The following is a 27,745-nucleotide window of genomic DNA, read 5'->3' on the forward strand; positions in this document are numbered from 1 at the left end:
TGGACTCGTTCTAGCGCTGCGACATGGCGCACAATACTGAGCAAAGAGTGGACCATTTGAGCGGTGGTGAGAATTTTCTCAAAAGAAGTGAATTGTGTGAGGAGGAGGATGTGATGGCATCTGCTGGAGCGTAAGCGGGATGGAAGGCAAACGCCCCGAAAAAGCGACGGAGAAATTTTCGCAAAACGGGCAGGATATATCGAAATGTCAGTTGTCAGGATGGGTGTTATGTGTGTGAGAGTGTTGGTGGAAAAATGTTCTATTTATCCAGTATTTATTCACATATACATCAGCGATCTGGGTTGAGATTGTTGTCGATGAGCAACGCATCGATGATGATTTCAAAACTACCTTTGAGCGTTTTGTAAATTGTGCCATTTCTTTGCTGGCGTCCTGATGGCTTTTTTGCGCCACGATATAAATTCGTCATTTCGTTCACTTACACCGCCAACAGTGTGCTCAATGTGCTTTGCAGACTTGATCTGAGCAGTGACTGTGCAATTTTTTTGTTTTATTTAAACTTGTGACCACCTTGTGACCATATTGTGACTTTTTTTTTACCAAAAGCAAAAAATTAATTAAAAACCCAATTTTTTGCTTTTGAAAAACAGTGAACATGATTCAAGGATTTTGCCGCAATCATTACTACATATCTGATCTGTGAAAAAGGTAATAATCCCAATGGACATGATTCAGTTACAATTTTCCGTCGGGAAGACCACATAAAAACGAAAAAAAGACCACTCGAGTTGCTCTTCTCATTTGCATCCTTTGTGTTATTTACAAAAGTGGAAATGTACCACTAAAGTGTTCTTTCTGCTGGAAAAGTCTTTGAGTGACAAATAGCCCATGGCATTTTTCTCAAGTGCACATACTCTCATCTTTCCACAACTGGCTTTTCCGGGGATTTTGAGGACGTAGCCAGACGTGATTTTTGCCCAGAAAAATCTCCACAATCGGTATTGTACCCTTGCTTTTGGAGTAATTAGACATTTCTTAAAGGGATGTTTTCGTCATTATTTTTCCAAGTGATGAATTGGGGATAATAAGTGATGTAGGATAAATAAAACACATGAATTTGGAATTGTTCTTTAACACTGTTTTACACAAAAAAAAATAACAGAAGCTTTAAAACTTAGAACCTTCCAATTTGTGCAATTTCTAAGACAGACAAATAGTTTTTTTTTTAACTTAGAATAAGGATAGGATTGAATTACTGTTTAACTTAAAACGCCAAAATGATTTAATACGTTATTTTTCGAAAAAAAGAGTTTTACTTTTATTTCTTTATTGGACATATTTTTGTAAATTTTTGTTAAAAGTTAGTAATTTTGAATGCAAAAGAAATAGGATTTTGAAATGCCAAGAATTCCAAAAACTTTTTTGATTTGATTGCTAAAGCTCTTTTGAACCGGTTTTCAATAGTGGACTAGTTTAAGCTAGCATTTTAAAATTTAAGAAAAAAAAACTGAAAATAGATTTTTGACTTTAATTCGTTCAGAAAAGTTTTATTATTATAAAATAGATTTTCGTTTGATAATTCTGTTTAATATTAAACCACAAGAAACATGAAACAGCCCTCTTATAAATGAAAAATAATGAAAATGAAAATACAACAACATGTGAGAAAAGGAATATTGCTCTAAAATATTTCGTATTCTCTCGAAAAACAAGTAACTAAATTTTAGAAATTAGTATTTTTCATTTTTTCACAATTTAAGGAATTTAGACATTTGAGTAAAATCGTGAATTTTATATCAAATATGACGTTTCAATGGTGTGATTTTTCATATGCTTTGAGGACTCTTGAAAGAATAAATCAGAATAAATAAATTAAACAAAAAATTTCTTAAATTCTTAGTGGATTTTATAAGTTATAAAAATTGACAAAAGAGATCTAAGATGTGATAGAAAGATCAAAATCAATATTAAGAAAATTTTAACATTTTGCTATTTTGAAATCAAAAAATCAAGATCATGATGTAAAATTTGTCAAATGTCTTGACATCTTGAAATCTAAGACACAAATCGTATGGAGTTCAAATTTTGCAATTCTGGAATCAATATTTCAAGACGTAAAATTTCCTATTTTCTTGAAATAAATCCGGGAACCTCTCGGAGGTGCTTGAAATTTTCAAGACTCTACAAATTTAAGAGCTTTAATACGGAAATCGCTCTCGATGAAAAACATTTTTATAAGAATGGGTTCAAAAAGAAAATTACTTTTTAAAATTATAAATTATAAAAAATATTGCGTTTTATCTTGTATTTTTTTCAAAATAGTATATATTTCTAGATGAAAATTTTGAAGTACAACATGATAATAACTACAAAAGAATCACATCTTGCATAAACATTTCAGGGTTTATCACGGGTCCCAAGTTTTTGTTTGCACTTTTTGTATTCAGGATTACGGCCTCTCATATATATTATATTTAATACGTCCTATAATTTTTTTTCTTGATTTATATAACAAAATTTCAACAAATTCAGAAGAGAAATAAAGGTAATTGTCAGAAATTACCTTTTGTTGAGTCACATCGTTAAGTACGGAAAATCTTGAAATTTTGTTTCATAGCTAAGATATTTTATGTTTCAAAAATCTACCGTGTCGTCAGAATATGAAATTTTGATGGAAATATTTGACAGCTTGATATTTTGATCTTCAGCTTGGTCTCATAATTGAGATCATTCTTTACATTTTACATGTAAATACAATTAACCGAATAAATCACAAATCTCTTTAAATTCTACTTTAACTATATTTAAGTTTTTAACCTCTAACAGTTTAATTTATCGATTTTCCTATCTACTGTCCGAATTTAATTTTTATTAACCTAAAAATTCCTAAAACTATTCCAGTCTCACTTCAAGTGTAGCGAAACTCGGTTTCAGTGAATTAATAAAATCAATAAAATGATGTTTTTGATTTTTAAAACGAATACTAATATATGATGAAAAAGGATTTATTTTATAGGAATAATGTTTATTTTATATTTGTATTGGGATTTCGCAGTAATTAGAATGGTTTTATAGGCAACAAAAAGAAATATTCAGTGGGTTAAAAATTTAAATTTTATGAAAAATGGAGAATTTAGTTTAGTCTGATTTATGTTGCCGAAACAAAGGAATTTATGTTTACATTAATAAAATATTTTCTGAAATTTTATTTTCGACTTTTCAAGAAGACAAAACAAAACAAAATATTTTCTCAAAATTCAGCGTAAAGGCTTCTATATACTGTGAGAAATTTCTTTAAAATGCCTTTTTTAAAGAAAATTTCCCCTATCCTTGTAGGCAGAAACGTCAGAATTTTTTTAAAAAGGCAATTATTGACGAAAATTGCTTCTAGTGTGTAGACACCATAACAAAAAAGAATCATTTAATTCAAGCTCCTAGGCACATAAAAGTACAACATAAATCTCCGTTTTATGTTGTAAACTTTCATGTTTTATGTTTTAAACTATATTTTCTGAAATTTTCATTTAAAAATATTCAAAAATAAGCCATTGAGACGTGATTTTTGAAGATTTTCTCTGAAAAAAAGAATCTTTTCAGTGGACAACATTTTTTAGAGTAGGGTTTTCCGTTAGATAACAAGTTAAACTAGTCTTTGAACGAAGGATTTTATATTCACTTGATCACAAACTTGTTCTACAAGACAAAACTTAGTGTGAAATACGTCAAAAATTGTATTTTTTTATAAAATATTCCCAAAATTTCAAATTTATTTTTTTTTCTTAAAAATGTGTTGTTCAAAGACTAGTTCGACTAGTTTAACTAGTCCCATGAACTAAAAATAGGAGGAAAAGGCTTATTTTCGAAGCCGCCCTATTTCAAAGGTGCTCGATTTTCCCCTATGTAATTATTACTAATTTTGTAATGTTTTTGACTTTTTTCTGACCAAATATAATTTTTTATTGGTCATTTTGACCACTCAGAATGTAAGTCGAACAACATGATTTTTTACAATATTCGTTTTATTCGCTGTTTGGATACTACTTTGTACCCTTTACCTTCCTTGTGAATATTATTGAAAGATAATTATTTTCAAAGTTTATGGAGATTTTAAATCTCAAAAATCCTCTACTCTGCATGTAAAATCAAATCGCCCTCCTGTAAAATTTGCCTCTTGCGAGTTATTCGATTTTTAATCGGAGCAGTCGGTTTGATTAAATATTTCTTTTAATATTAAACTTAAAACGAATCAATTTTTATTATAAATTTATTTGGCGTTATGGGTATTAGGGGGGATTGGGATACCTTTGAATTGCGTGAGCTGAAAAATCAGGCTTTTTTTCTTCTATTTTGATATGGTTTTGATATAAAAGTCGGTTTTGAAGTCGCCGGCAGACGCAAAAAATGGGGATTGGCAATAAGAATTAATATTATTAATTATTATTATTATTATTGTGACGTAATTTAGCTTCACGATTAGTTTGTAGAGTTAAATCATAATATTGTATGGTCCAATTCCATTTAAAAATAATAGAAGAAAAAAAGCCCTATACAAAGGTGCCCCAGTTCCCCTTACCGTATAATTCAATCAGAAAGTTTGTCTAGAAGGATATCAATAAATTTTCCTATTTTCCTCAATAAATTGAAATATTTGTGCACAAAATCAATGAAAATTGGAAAATGCAACTGAATAAACATGCCAGGAAAATGCTCATTTTGTATGCAGGTTTAATTTCCTCAACTTCAGCCCCAGGAAATTGCCTAAAAAAGTCCAGAATGAAGCTTTTCGCGTGAGAAGGTAATGCAAAACTTCCTCCATGATGAATTTCGTGTTGGCTAAACGAACAACCATGTTTGCGGGTTTATCAGGGAATTTTCACTTTATTCCTTACTTGTTTTTTTTTTGTTGTTGTTGTTGCAATGATGCTCGTTATTTTCATATGTTATGTACAACAGGAGCAACAACAGTGATTTGTTCTTTTTTCACCCCAAAAAACACTCATTGTTCATGGCAGCTAAATTGATTTATATGTGCATTTTTTCCCATAAAGTTCTGGCGCGTCTGAAATAATCAAAAGGTACACACTATATGGTCGATGCCGAGGGTGAGCCCTCTTGCAGTTCATCCTCTCGAACCGAGGGACAGCTGTGATTTTCCAAATAATAACCCATCACGACTCTTTATATAACATTCAAACACAATAATACACCATGTAGAATCTTATCGCCCAATTTTCTCCCTTTTCGCTCCATGGAAAGGACCACGGATGGAACATTTTGTATCAAAAACTCACATGGATGATGAGGATTGTATAAAATGGAAAACACACAGATTGAGGGTCCAACCCTCCTCTTTTGATTGTTACACATTGAAAATGGTTGTAACATGAGCCTGTGAAGCACGCCCAATTGCGACTTTTTATCCCAAATGACCAACTTTTCTATCCATTTGACACAGGAAGTTAGAAAGGCCCTCGCATGCGACACTTTCAATCAAAACACTCCTTATTTCATTGAATTTAGGCGTTATTTCAATGACGGTTGTATCTTGAAAATTTGAATTTAAATAAAAAGTCCCAATAAGAATAAATGAGTAAATGCCTTTTAAGTTGACTGTGAATAGAGTGAATAGGAGTCACTGATAAATAAATTCAATAAAAAAGTATTCATTAAGAAATCCTTTTAAAAGACAATTTTCTCAATATAATAACTTAAAGTTTTTAAATTTTAATTTTGACTAAATTTATCAGAAGAAAATATCAAGTAGCGGACCTGTGTCAATTTTCGAACTGTTTGCAACATCGGACACATCTTTTTTTCAAAAATTTTATAAATTTTTATTCTATCAATTTCAAGAGGTTGTACAATGTTAGAAAATAAAAAAGCTCCGCTTCTACGAGTAAGATGGTGTAAACAAATACTGAAAGAGTTCCAATAGAGCAAGTGACTTTTAATAATCTTGGTGTCCGATATATCAAATAAGATACAAAATTCAATTTTTTGTTCAATTTTAAATTAATAGAAAAAAAAACAAAAAAAAGCCAAACAACTTTTCATAAAAAAAAAACTTCTTTCGGAAGAAGAAAATTAACTATTTTCTGAAAACACTCGTAAAAAAGAAATAACAAAAACTTATAAATTTATATAAAAAAAAATGTTACATTTCAAACTTTGGACTGTGGATGATACACAACATGTCCGAAATTTAGCATAGCTTTCCATGTTCTAATAAATAAATTTTTAATGATTTCTGTAAGCTGTTAATATTAAACAGTTTTCAGCCGATTCCTTGTTACATTAAAAATTTTATTATTTATAAATGAAATTAAATATTATTGAGAAAATAATTATTTTCTTTAAATCTTATTGGTCGTGTTGTCTAGTTTATTTATACTCATACAAAACTATGCAAGAAAATTAAAATAATAATATATTTTTCTGCAAAATCTTATAGAAATTCAGAAGTGAGACTTTTAGTCTTTAGCGGTCAGTAAATTTATAAAGCTTCTTTGTAAATGAATAGCCGCAAAAGAATCATGTTTAAGTTTAATTGTATGCGTGGATATACGTATACGTATATAAAATAAATTTTATTTTCTATTTTAAGTTTTTTAAATAAAGACAAAAATTTTAAGCAATTAATCAGTCCGCTTACTTTTATATAGTTACTTCCTCCGTCTCAAAAAAGTCGTACGTTTGCTAGTACATTTTATATGAAAGGATGTACGATTTTTTTTTGGGACAGAGGAAGTGGAGGAAGTAATGGTTACGAAAAGAATTAATTGTGCTCTACAAAAGGCTTTAAAAAAATCTATAATTCTGTAATTTCATGCTTAGGGGCAACTGGGGCAGCAGTAAACACGGGGTAATTCCAAACACTGCTTTTTCTTCAATTAAATAGACTTCAGAAGACGAGGCTATACCAATTCAAAGATACTATACGTGATCCTTGTCCACCGAAGAAATGATCGACACAATTCCAAGTAGTCTAGACATAAACATCAGAGTTTCATGTTATCCCATGGTTACTTACTGCTCCACTTTTCTGCAGTCTTCCATATGGATATTTCTACAACACAATAAAGAAGAAGAAACAAAAAAACGGTTTTCGGATTTTTTTTGTGTTGTAAATTACATAGCATTATAATCTTTGGAAATTGACCACAATTTTATTTTTAATATTACAGTGAGAGAAGTCCGAAAAAGTTAAAATAACATTCCGGAAATGTTAATTTTACCCTGCAGTATTGATCCGAAATCGGTGTAAATATTACCCTTATAGGTGTATTATGGGTTAAAGTTACACTTTTTCATGTTAATTTTACCATTAAAAAGGTGTAATTTAACATTAAAATCGTAGATATATTTTTACACCTAAAAAGTGTTAAAGTTCTGAGGAAAAAGAGATAATCGCACCCTCTTTTTTTTTCTCAGTGTACGGATACGTTTTTAACCCCTTAAGGGCAAGAGAATCAAAATTGAAGGCTAGAATTGAAGGCAATAGGGGGAAGTGGGGCAGCTTGGAAATTGGAATTTTTCTCCTATGTTTAAATGGAACTGAGCTATATTATAATGTAATTTAACTTCTCAATCTGTTTGTGCAGCTAAATTATATTACAATGAGCCTAAATTTTATTTAAAAACAGAAGAAAAATTTCAATTTCAAAGGTGTCCCACTTTCAAAGGTGCCCCACTGCCCCCTAACTATACATTTTCAGGCAATGTTAGTTAATGTTATGGCCTATATATTTTCCAAGCATCGATACAGGTAAAAACCATAAGTGGTTATACCACACCGAATCTGTAGAAAAGTAGCACGGAATAGGTTTTAGAAGGAAATGCTATTTCGTTGAATTCCTTGGAGTTAATGACAAACTACACAACACACATTTTTACAAAAATATATCAAATTAAAAAAAAATTAATACAAAGTACTACAACTAACATGGTAAATCTAAAAACGTAAAAAATGAATCTCAGAAGAAATTTCTAACAATGACGATGATATTGAAAGAACAATGCCATGCCACTTAATTGAGCCTCTCGGATGGATTTCAAGGAAGAAAGGGATCTCCTTGAACTCTCTCAAGTTCACAGAGATTATTCTTTCTGGAAACACAGACTAAGGGCACTGACATTAATTGTGTGCTATCACAATTATAAAAGTGATTTGGCACGAGCCAAATGCCATTTGGGCATACACAATATTTTTGTGGAGATTTCCAAACAAGCGTACAATTGTGAAAGAAAAACTGCCACCGTTACGTGAGACAAGAAGCAAAAACAGGGAAGAAGAGGAAATTGAACACGCGTCCTATTTGCAATTTAAAAATACAGACTTCCGGTACATTCATGCAGTTGGCAATTGCTCGCCTCTTTTGGGATCGTAATCTCGACACTCCTGCAATTTTACCTGATTTTTTTTCTCTATCCGGGACTTCGAGTCCTCGAAGGAATCTCGCAGGGGAGGGCTTCTTGTCTCGCAATCACAATAAGAATTGGGTGAGTTGAATGACAATCTGAGTCGCGACAGCTGAATTTTCAACCCTGCAAAAGGCACTCTATAATTGATGTGGACAGAAGCAGAAGGAGTTCTTGCTCGTTTTGGGTTCACAGATGCTCAAACAACAAAAGGGATTTTTTGTAGCATGTATGATTTTCCGTGACATAATTACTATTGCTGATGGCCTAATGAATACATTTAGTCGATTGGTTAGTAGTAATTATTTTACATCATCTAAAATTACATAAATGCTGTTGGGTGTGAAGTTCTTAAATTAACACTAAATCTGTTAGAAAATCTGTCTAGATTTTTTTTATTAAATGGGATAATATTTAAATATAGGGGGAGGTGGGGCTACTTTGAGCTGTGGGGCTACATTGTTATACGATATTTTCGCCTATTTCTAAATGAAGCTAGGCCTTACAATTATTTTATTTATATCCATAATTATTTTGTCTATCCAAATTACATCATGTTAAAACCCAGTTTCCATTAGAAATATGTGAAAAAATCCTATAACAATGTAGCCCCACAGCTCAAAGTAGCCCCACTGCCCCCTAAAGATTGATATTTTAATAGAAAAGTGTCAGCAATTGCCTGTGAAAAAGAGCCAAATGAAATTGATTTTGAAATTGATTTTAATCACTCGTCTGACTTTATAAAAATTAAAAAAGTTTTCAAAACAAAAATTATAGGAGAATGTGGGGCTTCATTGAAAACTTCATTAACTTTTGTTTGTAAACATGTTTTCAAAATTTCCTATGAGAGTGAGCGAGATGACTGAATATAGATTTCACTCCCTCTTATGCCCAACGCACAATAACTTTTGTTTTGTAAATATGTTTTTGACATTTCAATGAGAGTCAATGAAATATACATCTAATCATCTCGTTCTCTCTCATTGCAAATTTTGAAAACATGTTTTCAAACAAAAGTTATTGTGCGCTGGGCATAATGCCCAACGCACAATAACATTTGTTTTGTAAACATGTTTTCGGAACTGCCTATAAGAGTGAGCGAGATGACTAGATTTAGATCTCACTCACTCTCACTGAAATATCAAAAACATGTTTACAAAACAAAAGTTATAGTGCGTTGTGCATAAGTTGTTAAATCTTTTACAAATAAATTTGTACCCCAAACAACACTTCGAATAATATTTCTGAAAATTAAACCTATTCTGTATTATTCCCATGTGCAGTAATTATTCTTCCTGTGATGAACATTCTCCCACAATAATTGTCGACTTTAGAGGCTGTATATCAAAGGAAAAATTCGTCAATTGGAGTAGGAAACAACGTGAAAACCCTTAGCTGAAAGTCCATTGATCATCCCGCAATGAAATATTAATAAGCATGAGGACCACAATGAGGATTCCCCAATTCGCAATTGAGCGTCGGGAAAATATATTTCATGTCTCTTGCAGAGACCACAATTTACTTAATCCTCCAGGGCGAATTCTCAAGAGGGTGTCTCCTGGGTGGGTGAGAAATGTGACAAATTGTTGACATCCCAATTGATCACACGAGTGATTGGGTGGTGTTGTGAGGTCTAAGAGTCAATCAAAAATTAAATACTTTGCCCCTGACACGTTTGGGCTGAGAAGTCGATGGACAATGGGGATTTTTCTGGCTGAATAAATTGGAGCAAGAATGACATTTCCATCTGATTTTCTATATATGGTTAGGGGTGTCAAACAGTTAAATCTGATGTCAAGGAAAAGGGGTGTTATTTCACTTGAACGCCTCAGAATTCATAATCTCGCGATGTGTAACAATTATGCGTTGATTTTCGTGTCACCAGCAAACATTTTGAGGGTGGCACAAATTCCCCTCGAAGACGCGTGCTAAGGATAAAGATTATAAAATATTTTTCAATTATTCGATTTCTATTGTTACCCTTTCTAAAAAAAATCCTTTCACACAGTAGTTGAGTTGCATTTGTGAGAAAAAAAACATGCACCAAACAGTCGATGAAAAAGTATTTTCATTATTTTGAGAATTGTTTGGAAAAAATATTTCATTTGCAGTAAATCATATTTTTCCATCAATTTCTTTCCGTAGGAAAATTTTCCAATATGCTTTTCATGCAAAATCACAATAAATCGACATATAAACCACAAAAAACAATTTTCTCTTTTATGATGAAAAATAGAATTGCATGAAAATATAATAGCAGAAAAATACCCTCTCTTCGACAGCAAAAAAAAATAGAGAAGAATTCTCCGACACAAGAGAAAAATAGTCCAAATGGTCGAGGATCAAAGGTTTAAGAGATTACCGCAGAGGATTAGGAATGTTTTGGGTGGATACAATTCACTTTGGTCCGTCTTCTGTCCCAATAAATTACCGGTCTCTATTACTGATGTTCCATTTCTCAACATTTCTCACAAGTATAAACGGATTTTCTGCCCACATCGATTCACTTTATACTTCCATTTTTTTTGCCGAATGGTCTCTTCCCTTCCTCAGATGAGACATGAAAGGTGAATTGGTTTATTGAACTAATGCGGGAGCCTGGCCAAAATTTGCAGATACAATAGAGACCAAGAATTACGTCGAACATAGAGATTACACATTTTCAATGAGGGAGTCCAGCAGGATCAGAAGAAAAATCAGAAGCAAAGAATTGTTACATATGTTACCCGCATAAATAGTATAATAGTACGTATTTTTGCACAGCAGTATCTTTTATGTTACATAAATTCGCTTAAAATTAGTTAAGGCGAATATTAATACAAGTAATACAATTAAGATTCGCCTAAAAGTAAACTAAACAGTAATTCGCTCAAGAGCAAATTTGATAAAAAAAATTAATTCTATTTAATGTTTACAATGGATAAAATGGTAGGGGAAAGTATTCTACCTTTGAAATTTCTTTTATTTTTCCTAAGAGACTTAGGGGAAACTGGGGTACCATCAAACACGGGGCAGCACCAAACACTGCGATTTTTTTAATCTGATAAACGACTTCAAAGGACAAGACTTATAGAAATTTAAAGAAGCTATAGGGATGCTTGTCCACTGAAGAAATGGTCGGGATAGTTCAAGTAGTTTAGAAATAAAAATTAGTGTTTAGTTCTACCCCGTGTTTGGTGGTGCCCCAGTTTCCAATACACAATTCTATTAAATTTGTTAACTTATTATCAATTTGATAATAATAAATTAAGAATTAATTGATAAGGAATTATTGATAATTAGGAAAAATAAAAGAAATTCAAATTATTCGAAGGCATAAGCGTTCGAAAGGAGAGTTCTTTCCCCTATAGCGCTCGCTCTACTATGCTTGCAGCCCTGGTTCATATCTCGATTAGATCATCAGAAATTTAAACTAATTTATTAATTTATTTATTTATTTAAGTCAAGGGTCTTCCCTTCTTAATTGGTTTGATTAAATAAGGAAGAGAAAGATAGACAAAAGAAAAAGAAATTCAGAAAATTAAAACAAAGAAAAAGGAAAAAATTTTACCTGACCAAGTCTAGTAGAATTTAGCAATGCCGACCAGTGACGATCTTGTATACAAGGGAAGGAAGTTGAATAGGCCCCCGTCAACAAAGATAGTTCGTAGTAGCTGATTAGAATGACCTCTCGCCACCAAGAGTCCCCGCACCCTGACCGAGGCCCCAGGAATCAGAAGTGAGGTCAAGTATAGCGTGGACCTTCTGTTAAAATCAGACGAAACAATAAAGAAACCGCTCTCTGATGGAGGTGTGATAGGAGATCACAATCCACCAGAATGTTGCGGTGCCTACACAGTAAAAATATGAACAATATTATAGTGTGTAATCTTTCACACCACTATTATAGTGTTAAATTTGGAAAAAATGTTTAATTTAAAATTGTTTAATTTAAAGTTGTTGAATTTCAAGTTGTTGAATTCGGAGTTGTTAAATTTAGAGTTGTTGAATTTTCATTTCATTTCTTTTATTTTAGTTTTTTTTGCCTTTTTTCTTGTACTCAGCATCCTCCCTAATGCGAGATAATTACATCTGTGCTCGGATCTTCACGATATATACTTATTATGCATATAAATATTAGATGTTCTGTATGGCTCTTGCCCAATGACAAGCATCTCGACTGAAGTAGTTATATGTCTTAAATGGGAATTCAATAATTCTTACACAACTTTTGTTTAAAAATTCAACAACTTCTGTCTGAAAATTCAACAAATTTTGTTTAAAAATTCAACAACTTTGGTTGAAATACACAAGGCTTCACACAATAATAGTGTGAAAAATTATGATTAAACTATATAATAGTGATCATGTGACGCAAAATACCATAACGTTGTGCATTTTTTCACACTAAAATAATGTAAAAAACTATAATCATACTATAATAGTGGTCATTATAGAATTTTTCAACAGTTTTAAATTACAAAACTTTGTTGAAATTTTTTATGACTGCAATAGTGAGAAATTTTACACAGATCGCAATTAAATAATTAATTTTTCCGATTTCACACTGTTATAGTGTTAAATTTTACACATTTTGAATTAAATAACGTTGTTGAAAATTTTTCAATTATAATAGTGGTAATTTTCAATCACGTGACAATAAATTACCAAATTATTGTGCATTTAAAAAAAAACATTTTTAAATTAAACAACTAAAATGGTCGATTTTGCACTAAATATTACGGTAGTAAAATTTTACACATTTTTTTACTGTATAATTACATATCTAACCAAATTATTGAAGGTTACCGAAATTTAAAAATTATGATATTTTAAATTTCATTTTTAAATTATTTTCATTTTCAATAATTCCATTTTTTATTAATTTTTTGTGTAAAATTATAAAATAAAATTAACATTAAAGTTAACTATCTGCTCTTTTAGTTCCGGTTTGCTATTAATATTTAATAGACTTAAAGCATATTGCACAATGCTTAGAAATTCGTTACGTATATTCATTCGCATGTGTAAAATTACCCCACACTCCCCTATAGCGCTAAGAATTTATTTCTTGAATTTTCTTCTTCCTCTTTACGATATTTCTGATGTAATTTCCCACTTCTTGATTCTCAGACAAGAAATCGTTTAATTTGCTGATTTATTGGAAATTTCCGGATTAATTGGTGAAGCATCATCTTCATATCACTTTCCCTCTCAACATACCACCCTCTCCCAATCATCTGCAACACTTTGGAGGGTAATCCTGCAATCCTGGAGGGAGTTATCCTGGGAACGGGGAATAACAAGCAGAAAGGGAAGATTCCAGAGTATTGTGTGATGTAGGTGTTGACCAATTCCACCCTCTTTGGCAGATGTCTCGTGCAATTGTTGCTGATTTTTCCGTTTTTCTCTTACACACAAAGTGCTGGGAAATTGCCAATAAAATAATAGACTGACACCGCCAATCCAGTCAATTGAACGTGGTTTGAGCACACGGCGCTTGATTGAGTCGCTAGGAGTTCAAATGACTTCATCAATTTCTTATTTCCGGTCACGAACACACTGCTTTGACGGAGGGTGGAAGTCTTTTCCTCAGCAACTTCTCATTTTCCTTATCCGGTTGATCGCTTTTTTCATTAATTCTCCACCCTTTTCGTCTCTGTGAGCACTTATTTTAGCACTTAATGGGAGAGTTGGCTGTGAATTGTTCTTGCAAGAGTCGAACTTGAGATTTTCAATTCAAATTTTCTTATTCTCAAGAAATATTTATAAATGAAAACTAAAGTTTGAGTAGTTCTTAAGATGTTTTTGTTCTTCATGAAAATATTTTGCAAAAATTGAAATGAAGAAATGTCGATAGGTGTTGTAATTGGTTTCAAGTATTCTTATTGGTTCAACTATTTATTCTTTTTTTTTCATAGAATTATAAATTTTTAATACGGTGAATTAACCTCTTTACACCAGCTTGGAACCACTTACCGCCACTTCTAAATTATTCATAAAGAAATAATTGGAGTTGTCAAATAATAAACATTCTTTTGTTCTCTTTAATATTATATAATATTTACAGCAATAGGGGAATGTAGGCATGGTTCGCACAGAGTGAAAATTCAATCAACGCAAATTTTCTCTTTGTTTGCAAAGAGCTAGTTTGTCATTTCTTAGCCATAAGATAGATAATAATTATTAAACTTATAAAACGAGATGAGAAATGGTAAGTCAGCTCTTTGCAAACATAGAAAATTCGCATCGTTTGAAGGTGCGAACCATGCCTACATTACCCTATAATTATTTTGCCTAAATCAATGTACGTTTGTTTAAATTTTAAATAAAATTAGTGAAAATCATATCAATTGGATTAGATATATTGGACGTGCATTCTAATATTTCTTTAATCATTTAAGAAAAACATTTAAAAGTCTATGTTTTACATAAAATTTTTTTAATAACAACCCAAAATTAAGTGAAAAATTCTAAACATTGCAAAAAATTAATTTTCTTTTTTGAAAGTTCCTAAACTTCTTTAAAATTGGAGAATTGTCTTGCCTATATCTCAGCTTTGTAAATGAAAAAAACATTGAAGTCTATTTCATGCGAAATTCAGATTTTTTGTTAATTCTATTTGGAAATCTATTCATTATACAATTTTTTTTTAATTTTAATTAATCCATTTTTCCAGAAACCGTAAGGTCCAAGGGGTAAATCATTCCTGTTTTCACTGACAAAAGTTTCTGGTTTCTCAAGTTCTTTTTAAAGTTTATTTTTAAGTTTTTCGGATTTCGCCATGCAATTCTTTGGTTTCTGGGATCTGCAAGCGTTTCTGGGACAACTGACAAGGGTTTCTCCATTTTTTTCAGTGCATTTATAATGTTATAAAATTAATTTATGAATTTATTTATTGTATTATAACCGAACATTTTTAAATGGTAGTGGAAGGCTTTCAGGCTTCGCACACTACATATTTTTCCCGCACTACTTTAACCCTTTAACGACGAGACAGTTTTCGCGGACAGAAAATCGCATCTATAAGCGATAGGAATAAAAATAGCCCAAAAATTTAATTAATTTTTCTTACAATACCAATGAATGATAATTTTCACTTTAATGAAAAATATTATGTTTGAGTATTGTAGTTTCTTTTTTCCAAAACGGTTTTGCATAAAAAAATTGGAAGTATAAAGAATAATTAAAATTAATTTTTATTATGACTATTTAAAAATTCGTCATTTTTAAGCATAAAAATTTACTATTTAGGAAATATCTGGAGACTTGCAAAAAATATCTTAGATTCCTTCAGCCTTCTACTTTGCAATTACAACCAATAAAAAGTAACTTTAGGTAGTCAGGAAAAATTATTTTCTTTATGGGACATCGGTGTTCCAATCGTCCTTAAAGGGTTAATAAATCTGACTTAATTATTTTCAGGAAATGTGTAACTCTTACTATTTGCTATTGAAATATAGGATTTAAATAAAGTATCGGACCGATATCCTCTTTGCTATAAGCGTAAAAGCTTACAAATTTTTGCTACCTATCATCAAATATATTTTATTAAAAAAATAGTACGATTCTAGCATTTTATTAAAAAAAAATATCGTAATAATAACTGAAAAAACTATAACTCGAAGAATTAACAATATCCTTTTAAAAGATTTCATTGGTAACACTATTCTTTGCCGTATCTGTATTTTGCCAACTTTATAATAAGTCGCACTTCCGCACTTTGAGTGGCACTTTTAACATCTTCATGTTTTGACGACGCAGATCATTCTGGCAGTACCTGAAAACGATTTACATCCTCTTAGCCTCTTGTAACTTGCAATTTTAAATCTAAATTATAAAAAAAAACGAAAAAAACATTATTTTATTGTTATCTATCATCGCTTTTAAATGCTTCAATTGAACATTTGGTAACTTGAAAAATGTGCAAACATTCTATTTGTCTTTATAATGACACAACTTCAAAATAATAATACAAAAAAAAAAGTTTTTTGCAAGTATTTGACCATTTGAGTAACTTTTTTAAATGTGTCAAGAAACTTTTGATCGGTAAAAAAAGATAAAGTTTTAGAAAACAACTATTTTTGATATAAAATAAATTTAATTATTTTTGTGAAATGCATAAATAACATCAAGGGATTACAAGCAATTCATTGGCGGAAATAAGAACTATTTTAAAAAAAAGTTTTTTTTCTATCATATTTTTCACCTTCTTTTTCGAACGTAGATTTGTCAAGAAAGTTTTGGCCGACACTGTGTTTTTTTTTTAATTCTCTATGTTGTTTTCAAGTCAAATGTTGAATATTTCTATGCTATAAAATTTTAGAGAACATTACAAAAAAAAAAGAATTTCTAGAGTTTTGAAAAAGAACTGAACACATTTTCACTTAAAGCAATACGCTACTTTTATTCTTAAAAATTGTCAGTATTAGACTTAAAATTTCTGAGCACTTGTCGTAGATTTTTCACAAAATGCGACACATTGCAAAAATTAATTGAAAAATATTTTTGAAAAATTTATTATTAAAAGAAACTAATTTTTATGCTTAATTTAATTATCTTCTTATTATTATTAGTGCACAAAAATTGTCACTCAGAAAACAAATCAAAATGTATTGTGATAGTACACAAAATTGTCTATATAATTCTGTAACAATATTAAGATCAAAAAACGAAATGCCCGAAATGCCACTCAAATGGTGGGAGACCGAAATGTATTTCTTCTGTTTAATCGTTTTCCTCGAAAAAATAAGCCCATAGAATAGAGTTTGAATATCACTGCAGAAGATTGAACAGTAGATTTGTAATATTTCAAATGTTAAATAATGCATTTTCAGTGCATTGAATTAAAAAAGTATTGTTGGAAAAGGCAAATTTTAAAGTTATGAAAGTGGTTTTGAACTTCCAAAAAGTGTTTAAAGTAATTTCTTATTAATTATAATTAATAACTAAGTCTTCATTTATACTCCAGGGATCATTTCGCTTTATATCATTCTTAACGAGAAATTAAGTTATTTCCTGTAACGAAAATATTATAAAAACATGATTCAAAATTTGTAACTTAATTTTCTTTTTTTGTGGAATATTAAATTTTCAAAAATATTCAATTTGCGATATTTCGCCGCAGTCTTTCGTGCTGTTGAAGTTTTAGCATTTCCTGATTTTTTTTATCTACTGGAAAAGGACGATATTGTAAACTAAAATGAATTATTATCAGTATTATTAAATCGTATTTGTATCACTGTCAGAGTTAGAATAATTTTTAAAATGGAACATTACGAGATTTACATATGCATTTGAAATTCAAAATGTTGATCTTATAAGCTTTTAAAATTATTTTTTAATAGAATATATAACCTTTAAAATTTGTTATTCTGTAGGATAGATGTTTTGCTTCCTGGGTAGCTAATTCATCTTCCAAAACGTCTCTGTACTTAAAATTTCTTGAATAATGGAACTTGAAGACCTTTTTTGTTCACGATAGGAAATTTGCGTGATTTATCATCATATTGAAATCACTTTCTTCAACGTGGACTTTTTGTTTTATTCTTTTACTAGTTTTTCAGGCGTCGCGATTGTGCAAAAGACTTGGGTACCTATCGATAAATTACCGTCGTGATTTCGTGCACTGATAGAGACGTGACATTAACTACTTTTATACTCATGGAAAAATCACTTTGGGCTGAATGTAAACCTTGAGTCCTTACGGAACCCTCTTCTTTCGCCGAGGGGGATTTCTTTTCAACCCTCCGATGCAATGTTGGTGTAGTGCTTGAGATTCAAGAGTCTCTCTCAGGGGCGTTTCCCGAAATGTAGCCTCACACAGAGCAACAATATGTTTCGTCGAGGCCCTAATCTTTCACTCAATGAACTTGTAGTTTGCAGTTCCTCAGCAACTATCGAACAGACCTCATCTAATTGTGACTCAGTTCATCATTTTATTAGAGTGATTGGAAATTGTGTTGGCTTCCTATTCTATCTTTTCTTTACCAAGTTTTTTTCCACGTGAAAAAGTGCTTTGAACAATTTTCCTCAGTGTAGTGAAAATTCCCAAGAAATGGTTTACTTTGTAAGTTTAACGTACTTTTTTCCATTAAACTCTCTCTGTAAAAAAAAACCCTTTCTTATCTCATGAATATGCAATATAAGAATCGGAATTTTAGAACACCAAAATTGAGGCAAAGAGGTATTGTGCAATCGACGGTTTTAATTATTTCTCGCCGTTTGACGGGACTTTTTGGGGGCTGAACCCAATTTGAGTGATTCTGACTGTGAAATAGCGTGATTTCCATACTACAAATATCTCGGATTCGATTGTGGCAGCAAATATCCATCCCTCAGACCATTTTCTCCTAGTTTTTTGATGTCTTTGTTCACTAATCAATCCTTACATGGTGTGTAGAATATGCTGATTTATTCCTTTCAGCCAACACTCCCATATCCACCGCCCTGAAAAATCCGTCGATTGAGGATTTTCCAGTGTGACTAAGAATTACTTGCTACCTTTTGTGGTGAAATGGGCGGGTGATACTTTTTTAAATAAAATCAAAGGCAGAAAAATCAACACATTACACACCCCTTCGCACTCCAATGCATCCTAATATGCATTTCAGATCAATTATACGGGTTCTCTGGTGAAATCTACCCGTTTGTTTGTTTTCCCAATGTCTCATTTTAGTTCAAAAAACCATTCTTTTCAATCGGCAGTAACGGAAAAAGGGACGTTTCCGGCTTTCAGACTTGCTTTCAGATTATTTCTTGATTGATGCACAAATTGTTAACAAAAATTGCTCAATGGGAGTTGAAAAATTTTCAAGCGATTGAGCAGAAGAACTCAAATATTGGAATTTACAAACAAATATGTAGTAGGAATTATTTTGAATAGTTAAAAGTAATTTGATTAATTAATGTGAAGAAAAACTTGAAAACTTTAAATTAAATTTAGAGATTTAAATCTAAATTGAATAATGGTAAAATGAACTAATACATAATATTTTTGGTTAGTCAGTAAAAACAGTAAAGTGTACAATATTTGAGTGAAACAACAATTCGTAATACAATAAGAAAGGGATTTTTATTTATTATTATTTATTAATGGATTCATGTTCCAGTACAATTTTTAAGTACATTGTTGGGGCTGTATAAATTGTAAAATAAAATCTTGGATAAAACAGTTTTAAAATATTTGAAATGTTGCAAGAGGATTTGATATAATCGAGAACTATTTTTATTCCTATTTTTTGTGAATTTAACTAAAATTTCATCAGGAGTTTGATGTCGATTTCAATCCTTTTTCACGGTGCAGCAAATCGTTTATGGCAAGAAAAAAAGAGTAGCAAAATATTTAAATCTTTATGGCGCTGGCACACCTTTTCAATTGAGTGAAATTCAATCGATTGAAATTTTACCTCTGACTCTTTCAAATTGAAATCAGATATAGTTGTCTCTTTCTGCCAAATGAAATTTAAAATTGAAATTGAAAATGAAATTGAAATTTTAATTTACATTTGATAGAAAGAGACAGCTATATTTGATGTCAATTTGAAAGAGTAAGAGAGGTAAAATTTCAATCGATTGAATTTCACTAAATTGAAAACGTGTGCCAGCACGGTTACAAATAAATTAATTTAATTTTTTACTACGCATTTGTAGAGCGAATACTGATTAAAATGTTTTGACTTCCGAAGAAGCAGATAACTTTGGTCTCCCAGACTGCCTTTGCGTTATTCCTATTCGTATTAGATTTTCTTTCATTCAAACATTTAGTTCACTGATCCATGATAGATCGGATCCTTCAGTGCTAGAACTAAAGTAAAACTTACGAGCATTAAGGGGATAAAGTTACCCACGTCCGGAGGCCAAAATCACCCGCGTCTACTGTACTCGAACTGTATGAAATATAGGGTAGAGTCAGCCCTTTTCGCCATGTAAGCACTTTGTCGCCACCTAATATAAAACAACTAATTTAAGGCATTTAAGAATTAGTAGCATTTCAACTCTCATAATATATTCTGTTCTAATATCCCAATACATTATTTCGTCTCTTAATTAATTGAAATTCTTTTTAAAACAGATAGCGAAAAGTACTGAAACGAGCATAATTGGGGAAAATGCATATTTTTCAATGAGATTCTCTAAAATTCTCGAGACGTATCCTAGATATATATTGCTTCAAAGTATCTTTATACAAAAATTCATTTTAGTCTGACAAAAATATCACACCTTACGAGGCCCTTAAAGCTTAATGGTGGATAAAAGTACTGACTCTACCTTATTGTCTAAAATGTGCGGAATGGTCCAGCACATGAGATAGAACTATCTGCAAATATTGTAAACTAATTTTTCTATATATTTTGGCAAATATAGCTTCACTGCCGATTAGGCTCTGATTCATAAGTTATTTATAAGAAAATCATTCTGAAATCCAAATTGCTTAATATAATTTTCTAATACTTTAATCCTTTACTTTCAAGCAATCTTACTTAATTATCAACTGTGCGTGCAATTACTTTAGATGACATAAATATTTGACATTTAAGATCGGTAAGAAGGAATTAACTGAGCTCATTGGCGTGTGAACAAAATATCAGATTAAATAATTTTTAGTTTAATATATATCCGGAAAGGAATTAAATCATTAGACTTGTTTTTGAAATAAATAAAACATAATATGGTTTTAAAAGAGGAAAAATATGTACCTATAGGCAAAACTAGCTTATTGGGTGAAGGGGGGAGGGTCACTGAAGACTGGAAGTCGATATTTCATACCGTATGCCTTTAAGTTCGGTAACAAGCTTACATACAAAAAAGGTGATAATTACAATTTAAGTATTATGAACAATCAATCTGTTACTGCTTGAACTCCACAGAAACAGACGGACATTTCGTTCTTATAGAAAATACAATTGAATCATTTCTAATAATTGCTTTTCAAGGTCTAGAGAGCATATTTCTTAACAGAATAATATCAATGTTTTGGACTTGGTCGAAAGGTCTTGGAATTCTCGACAAGCCTAAACCGACTCCAATCAGTTCTGAACCAGTAATAAACCGGTTCAGAATCCATAATCCTCTCGTTCAGTAATAACCTTCCCGATTTGAGAACTCTCTCCGGTTGAGGTTTTTCCTTTACCGATTCGAAGGTATATCAGAGAGAACTTACCGAAAAACCGTTCGAAGTTCGAACGTTTAAACTGACGAGTTACACAAAAGTGAGTAAGTTCATGAAATGAACATTTATCTTAATAAAATTGCAATTAAAACGTTCTGCCATCCTGAAATTTCACAAATAAAACTACATAAAATTCACTCTTTGCAGCAAACTTTTGCACACTGTTATTGACATTGTTGACGATCGAAGTGTCAAGAATATCGAAGTTCGAAATTGCAGAACAATCAGCGCTAAAGCGGCGAGTACATGAACTTGCACTTTAGGCTTCCGGTAGATTTTCGAATAGGTTTGGCTTGGCTTTCGAGTGGCTTTGTCTCTTCGAAAGGTTATTACTCTTATTACTGAACGGAGCCAATATTACTCCTAAGCTATTTTGGGCAATGTTTTGAGTGATTTATTAGTCGGTTCAAATCGGTTGTGATTCGATAATTAACCAGTTGTGAACCGATAAGTAAATTTTGTCCGAAAATCAATTCTATTACAGTAGACTCTCTCAAATTCGGGCATATAGGACCGAAATGTCAGCCGAATTAGACAGAAATTCGGGCGACATGTGCATATAGATATTGAGTTTACACACTCATATATAACGTAAATTGCATGAAAATCCCTCAATAATGCAAAACCACATCAAAACTAAGACAAACCATGCTAAATTTGAGCATATTTGATTCATTTGATAATCATAATCAAACTTGAAAAATGACAACAAACTTTTTTCAAATGTAACCGCTGCCCGAATTATAAAGCAGCCCGATCTTAAAAGAGCCGAATTTGCGAGAGTCTACTGTACTTTTAAAATGATTTTGGAGGTTTTTTTGAGTGATTTATGAACAGGTTCAATTCAGTTGAGAACCGGTAAACGGTAAATGATTCGAAGGTACTATTGAGATATAGCATTTAAGTCACGAACTCGAGCACTTTGCAAAGCCTGGGACGCTATGTCATCCTTCTTAAGAGAAGAAACAATTTTCATCAATAAATTTATGCAAGTGGGGTTGGTATAGTTTCAGATATTGTTGATTGAATCATTAATTTATGGCAGAACATTGAGAAATTTTGGCGTTGTTTAGATTCAACATATACACAATTTATTTTTTTTGGAACCTAGCTAAGATGACGTCTTGAAGAAATTCATAAAATATAATATCTCAATAAAATCGAAAACCGATGATAAACGCAAATAAGTTTATGATAACTGAGATTCTTTACAGACGACCTCGAAATGCGTGCAACTCAGGGTTCTTGCAACTCGAAATATTTTAAATTTCGTACCGTCGTTGCGGGTGACTGCACGTTTTTTCGCTGTTTTTCAACTTTGCCCTCTAAAAGTGGATAGTTAAAATGAAGGGAGGGGGGTTTTTGAGTAAAATTATTTGTATTCAGTTGTTAATGAATGGATTTTGTGCCACTAGCATTAATTTTAAAAAATTTTACTATGTTTAAAAAAATGAAGAAAAAAGGCTTGCACTGGGGATAAGGTGCGGGTGACTTTGCACTTTTTAATAAATACTAAAAAATCAACAATTTCTGATAATAAACGACAATGAAGATCTTCACATCTAAGGGTAAGATGCACGAGATCTACAAGATGACATGATCGCCATCTTGATTTGACGTTTCTGTCCGCCATTTTGAATAACTGTCAAAATCTAAAACAGGTTCGATTGGGTTGAAATTTTAGTATGTTGTTTCTAATATCAAGACCTTTTCAAAACGTATCTATGTTCCGATCTACGTCAAGTATTTACCTTGATACAGAGGCTCAAAGTTTAAAAATTTGAAATATTCATATTTTGGCGATCTTTATTTTCTAATCCTGAATTTTAAAACCTAAACGAAATGCCTCAGTAACCATTAGAAATGGTTGAGGCTTTTATTTTATATATTTATTTACTCTTACATAATTAAAAAAATAAATGAAAAGTGCATTTATTTTTTATATTTTTTTCATCTTTGCAAAAATTTTGCAGATCTTCAAATAATATGCTGTTATAAAGAAAAATATTACTTTTCTTTTTGTTTGTTATTTAGATCTCACCGACTAACGATAATACTGCCTTTTTTGTGATGGTTTCGATAAAATAAGCTCTCCGTAGTTCTGTATTATTGAAAATGTCAAAATTTTGAACTTAGAGCCCCAGAATCCAGACAATCGCTTGACCTAGGTCGGATTTTATATATGTTCTGAAAAGGTCTTGACATCAGCCAGAACATACTAAAATTTCAGCTCAATCGGATAAGTTTTTTGTTTTGACAGTTATTCAAAATGGCGGACAGAATCGTCAAATCAAGATGGCGATCACACCATCTTGTAGATCTCGGTCATTTTATCTTAAGTTATAAAAAAAATTGGATAATTTTTGGCCAAATACTTCTATAATAAAGCTTAAGAAAGTCCATTATATGCAATTTTATAATATAAATCATGCGTTCTTAGGAAGACTATAGTGAAAAAAAGGAATTTACTAAAAATAATGAACAAAATCGAAGTGGATTATTCTAGCCAGATAAATTTAGAATAGATTTGGGCAATTTACTTCTCTGAAATCGATTTTGGAATTGCACCCTCAGATAACTTTTTCGCGGAGTCGTTTTTTGACAAAATACCTATACTAGGATTTTATTGACTATTACTGAAACTACAAGAATCCTTTTGAGGATCATTGTACCTTACTTGGTACTTAACATATCCCTATATACTTTGACATGGTAGACCAGATCGGCGAAGACTATCAATAAGTCGTAGAATAGTTCAAACTCTCACGAACAGCAGAGTGCAAAGTCACCCCCCGAGTGCAAAGTCACCCGCAACGACGGTAACTTAGATTTTTAAGAACATCATATGAATTAACCTATGGATCCTTAATTCTATATAATTTTAATGTGATTCACGTTAATTGTCTCTTTTGAGCGTACAAATATGTTATTTGTGTCTTTGAGTCACTTAATATTTGGGGTTTTTCTATTTATTGATAAAGAAGTGGACTTGGCCTGCAAAAATAAGTTTAAATTTACCTTAAGCATAAATATTTTTCACATTAAAAAATTAAAGAGAATATCGCATCATTTTTTCGCATTAATGCTATAAATCAATTTATATCAAATTTTGCGGGCCAAGTCTACCTTTTTATCAACATATAGATCAAATTTTGAATATAAAATGATTCAAAAACACAAATTACACATTTGGACTCTCACCAGCGACAATTAATGTGAATCATATTAATATTTTAATGTGCAAGTGTGATAACACAGTTAAACAGATTTTTGTGTCTCAGTTTATTGAATTTTATATTGTAAATCAATTCACGTGAAAAAGCAATTGATTACTGTGTCCCTACCTAACTGTATTCATTCTGTGATCATACCGAAAAATTCTCTTTATGTACAATATTTCTAAAAACGTAAAAATGTTTTAATAGAATGACTCGCGGTCCAATTTCATAACCGTAATTTTTCTCTGTCTTTAGAGCCCACGAGGAATGTACCCTTGCAGCCCACCAGCTACACCCACTGTTCTAAAGAGCCCCCGAATGGAGTCAGCTGCGGCATGCGAACTGAAGCCCTCCCAGAGATCCCCAGGATGCTCCCTCAAATTCTCCATTGCAAAAATCATGGAACCAGACAAGGGTACAACGCGAAAGCCCTCACCACCCCTCACTGTGGACTCGGCTGAGGGCAGTGATACAGAAAGCAATGGCCCAACCTATGACTCGGCCTTTAAGAAGTACGTCCCAGTTCATCAGCTTGTGAGTTCGCGACATCAGGAGCTGCTTAATCAGTACCCTCTGCTCTACTACCCAAACCAATTGATGTGCGCCGCAGCTGCTGCCCAGTATGCAGCTCTAACTCAGCATTCTGGGCTGTTGTCGAATTCCGAAGGAGGTTTTCATGGCCTAACATCCTTGACCGGTACAACGGTTAATCCCTTTGTATCCACTAGTCACTCATTTAAACGTTCCCATCCGCCTACGACTACAGAAAAGTCCCATCATGCTTCGGGTCCTCTTGCTAAGCACGGGTCTAACCTGGCTAGGGAGAAAGATACTGGGATAACATGCAGTGGAGGGGGAGCAGATGCTGGAGCGGGGAAACAGAAAACGTTCTCATGTCAGGAATGTGGGAAGGTCTTCAATGCCATGTACAACTTGACGAGGCATATGCCTGTTCACACAGGAGCAAGGCCATTCGTCTGCAAGATCTGCGGAAAAGGATTTCGGCAGGTAAGGAACTTGACCAGTCTTCTCCCTTGTAATGTATCTATTTCCTTGTGTACACAAAGATTTAATTACGATGGATAGTACCCCTAACAAAAGATCCCTTATCTTGTTAGGCATCGACACTCTGTCGTCATAAAATCATTCACACATCTGAGAAGCCCCATAAATGTCACACGTGCGGTAAGGCCTTCAATCGCTCATCCACCCTGAACACCCATACCCGAATCCATGCAGGGTATAAGCCTTTCGTGTGTGAATTTTGTGGGAAGGGTTTCCATCAGAAGGGCAACTATAAAAATCACAAATTGACACACAGCGGCGATAAAGCATATAAGTGCACCATCTGCAATAAAGCCTTCCATCAGATCTATAACCTCACCTTCCACATGCACACCCACAACGACAAGAAGCCATTCACCTGTAAGATATGCTCTAAGGGCTTCTGCCGCAATTTTGACCTCAAGAAGCACATGCGAAAGCTCCATGAACCTGGCTCTGAGCAGCGTCTTGAACGCTCTGAGAGACAATCTAGTGAAGGTAGTTCGGGTCCACCAACTAGTTGGTCCCTGCCTCCAACATCAGGTACCAATCTACACCATCAGTCGCCTCTAAACTACCCCACTAGCTCCTTTATGCTCTCAGCGGGCGCTCCAAGCCTCGATGCTCCCTTCATAGCCAAGGTCTTTTGACATAAGTACTACAACTTGCACCAGCAAGGAAGCCTCAAGAACTGCCTGGGCAATTGATAGGGACGCAACCATGCAAAGTGAATTGTGCAATAAACCATCCGGGACATGCTTCCACCGTGGAATCTCTAGGTAATTGACTATCTGTGTAGAAAGGACGAAGACGAACCTTAGACATTGTGCTACAATTGATTGTATATAATACTGTAGATATTGTATTTCTTGAGAAGTTTTAGAATGATCCAGGAAGGGGAGAGTGAACATTAAATTTTTATGAATTTCTATTGAAAGAAAACCCTAGATTTCAATTCAATTTATTTAGATTTCAGTCTTGTTGCAGCAAAAATTGCTAAATTTCTTAATTCAAAAACCAGAAGGTAGTGTTTGTCTTTATTTATTTCTTTATTTTTTTTATTAATAAAAAGTTTTGAAACTGTTTAAAAATTTTTTAAAAAAATGAAGAGTTTTCAAGATTCGTATTTTAAAAGTTTTAAGGTAAGGTATTCCCATGATTTATAAACTTATAATGATTCAAAATTCCATATATAAAATATTTTGGATGATATATTTCTAATTAGTAAAAACAAGATTAAATTTAAAAAAAAAACATGAAAACTTTGATATAAAATTTCAAATGGTCAGTAAAATTAAGAATGTCTTTAATTGAATAACCAATGAAAGTTGAAAGCAATAATTTTCCTACACGGTAAAAAATTTCGGCACGTATATGTTCCAAAAATTAGCTCGTCCACGGACACCATAATTTTTGGCACAATCTTGTTCATTTTACGAGACTCAAAAAGATACCCAATATTAGTAACGAATTTGTTTCAAAATGTAGCTCGTCCACGGACACCGAAAATGTTTGGAATAAATTTGTACCTTCTAGGAGGAACAAAAAGATACCCAATATTAGTAACGAATTTGTTCCAAAAAGTAGCTCGTCTAGTATAAAATCGTATCCCTCCTTTCACACGTCACCGAAGCGAGGAGGACGCCAAATCTGTGGCAATTTTCGTGCTACATGGTTCCACTTTTTTAATTCGAGATTCCCTTCCTTTCCTGCTGCCAGCACTCCCATATGATTTCGTCATGCACGCGTCTGTATAAAACACTCTCACGTTGATTTTTATTTGATGTTACCTATGAACTTTCGCCACCGAAATCCATCTCGACTGAAGTATAGGCCTTAACTGTAAGACGAAATCACTTACACGAATTTGTTTCAGACAATGGGAACAAAAAGATTCCCTGTATGAGTAATAATTTCGTTCCAAAAATTACCTCGTCCACGGACACCGAAAATT

The 27,745-nt window shown here is 32.3% G+C and overlaps 1 protein-coding gene across 2 annotated transcripts; it reads left to right on the top strand.

Moving 5' to 3' along the window:
- The first annotated feature begins 24 nt into the window (after positions 1–24).
- LOC129807633 (fez family zinc finger protein erm) lies at positions 25–26,726 on the top strand. 2 transcript variants are annotated; one of them, XM_055857029.1, is made up of 3 exons: positions 25–669; positions 25,003–25,755; positions 25,866–26,726. In XM_055857029.1, the coding sequence occupies exons 2-3, from the start codon at positions 25,015–25,017 to the stop codon at positions 26,439–26,441; spliced, it is 1,317 nt and encodes a 438-aa protein (XP_055713004.1). In that variant the 5' UTR covers positions 25–669; positions 25,003–25,014; the 3' UTR covers positions 26,442–26,726. The 2 variants fall into 2 exon arrangements, with proteins under 2 accessions (XP_055713004.1, XP_055713003.1); XM_055857028.1 differs by lacking the exon at positions 25–669 and adding an exon at positions 18,265–18,427.
- Positions 26,727–27,745: the final 1,019 nt, after the last annotated feature.

Source organism: Phlebotomus papatasi, chromosome 3 (assembly GCF_024763615.1).
Source record: "Phlebotomus papatasi isolate M1 chromosome 3, Ppap_2.1, whole genome shotgun sequence".
Lineage (NCBI taxonomy): Eukaryota > Metazoa > Arthropoda > Insecta > Diptera > Psychodidae > Phlebotomus > Phlebotomus papatasi.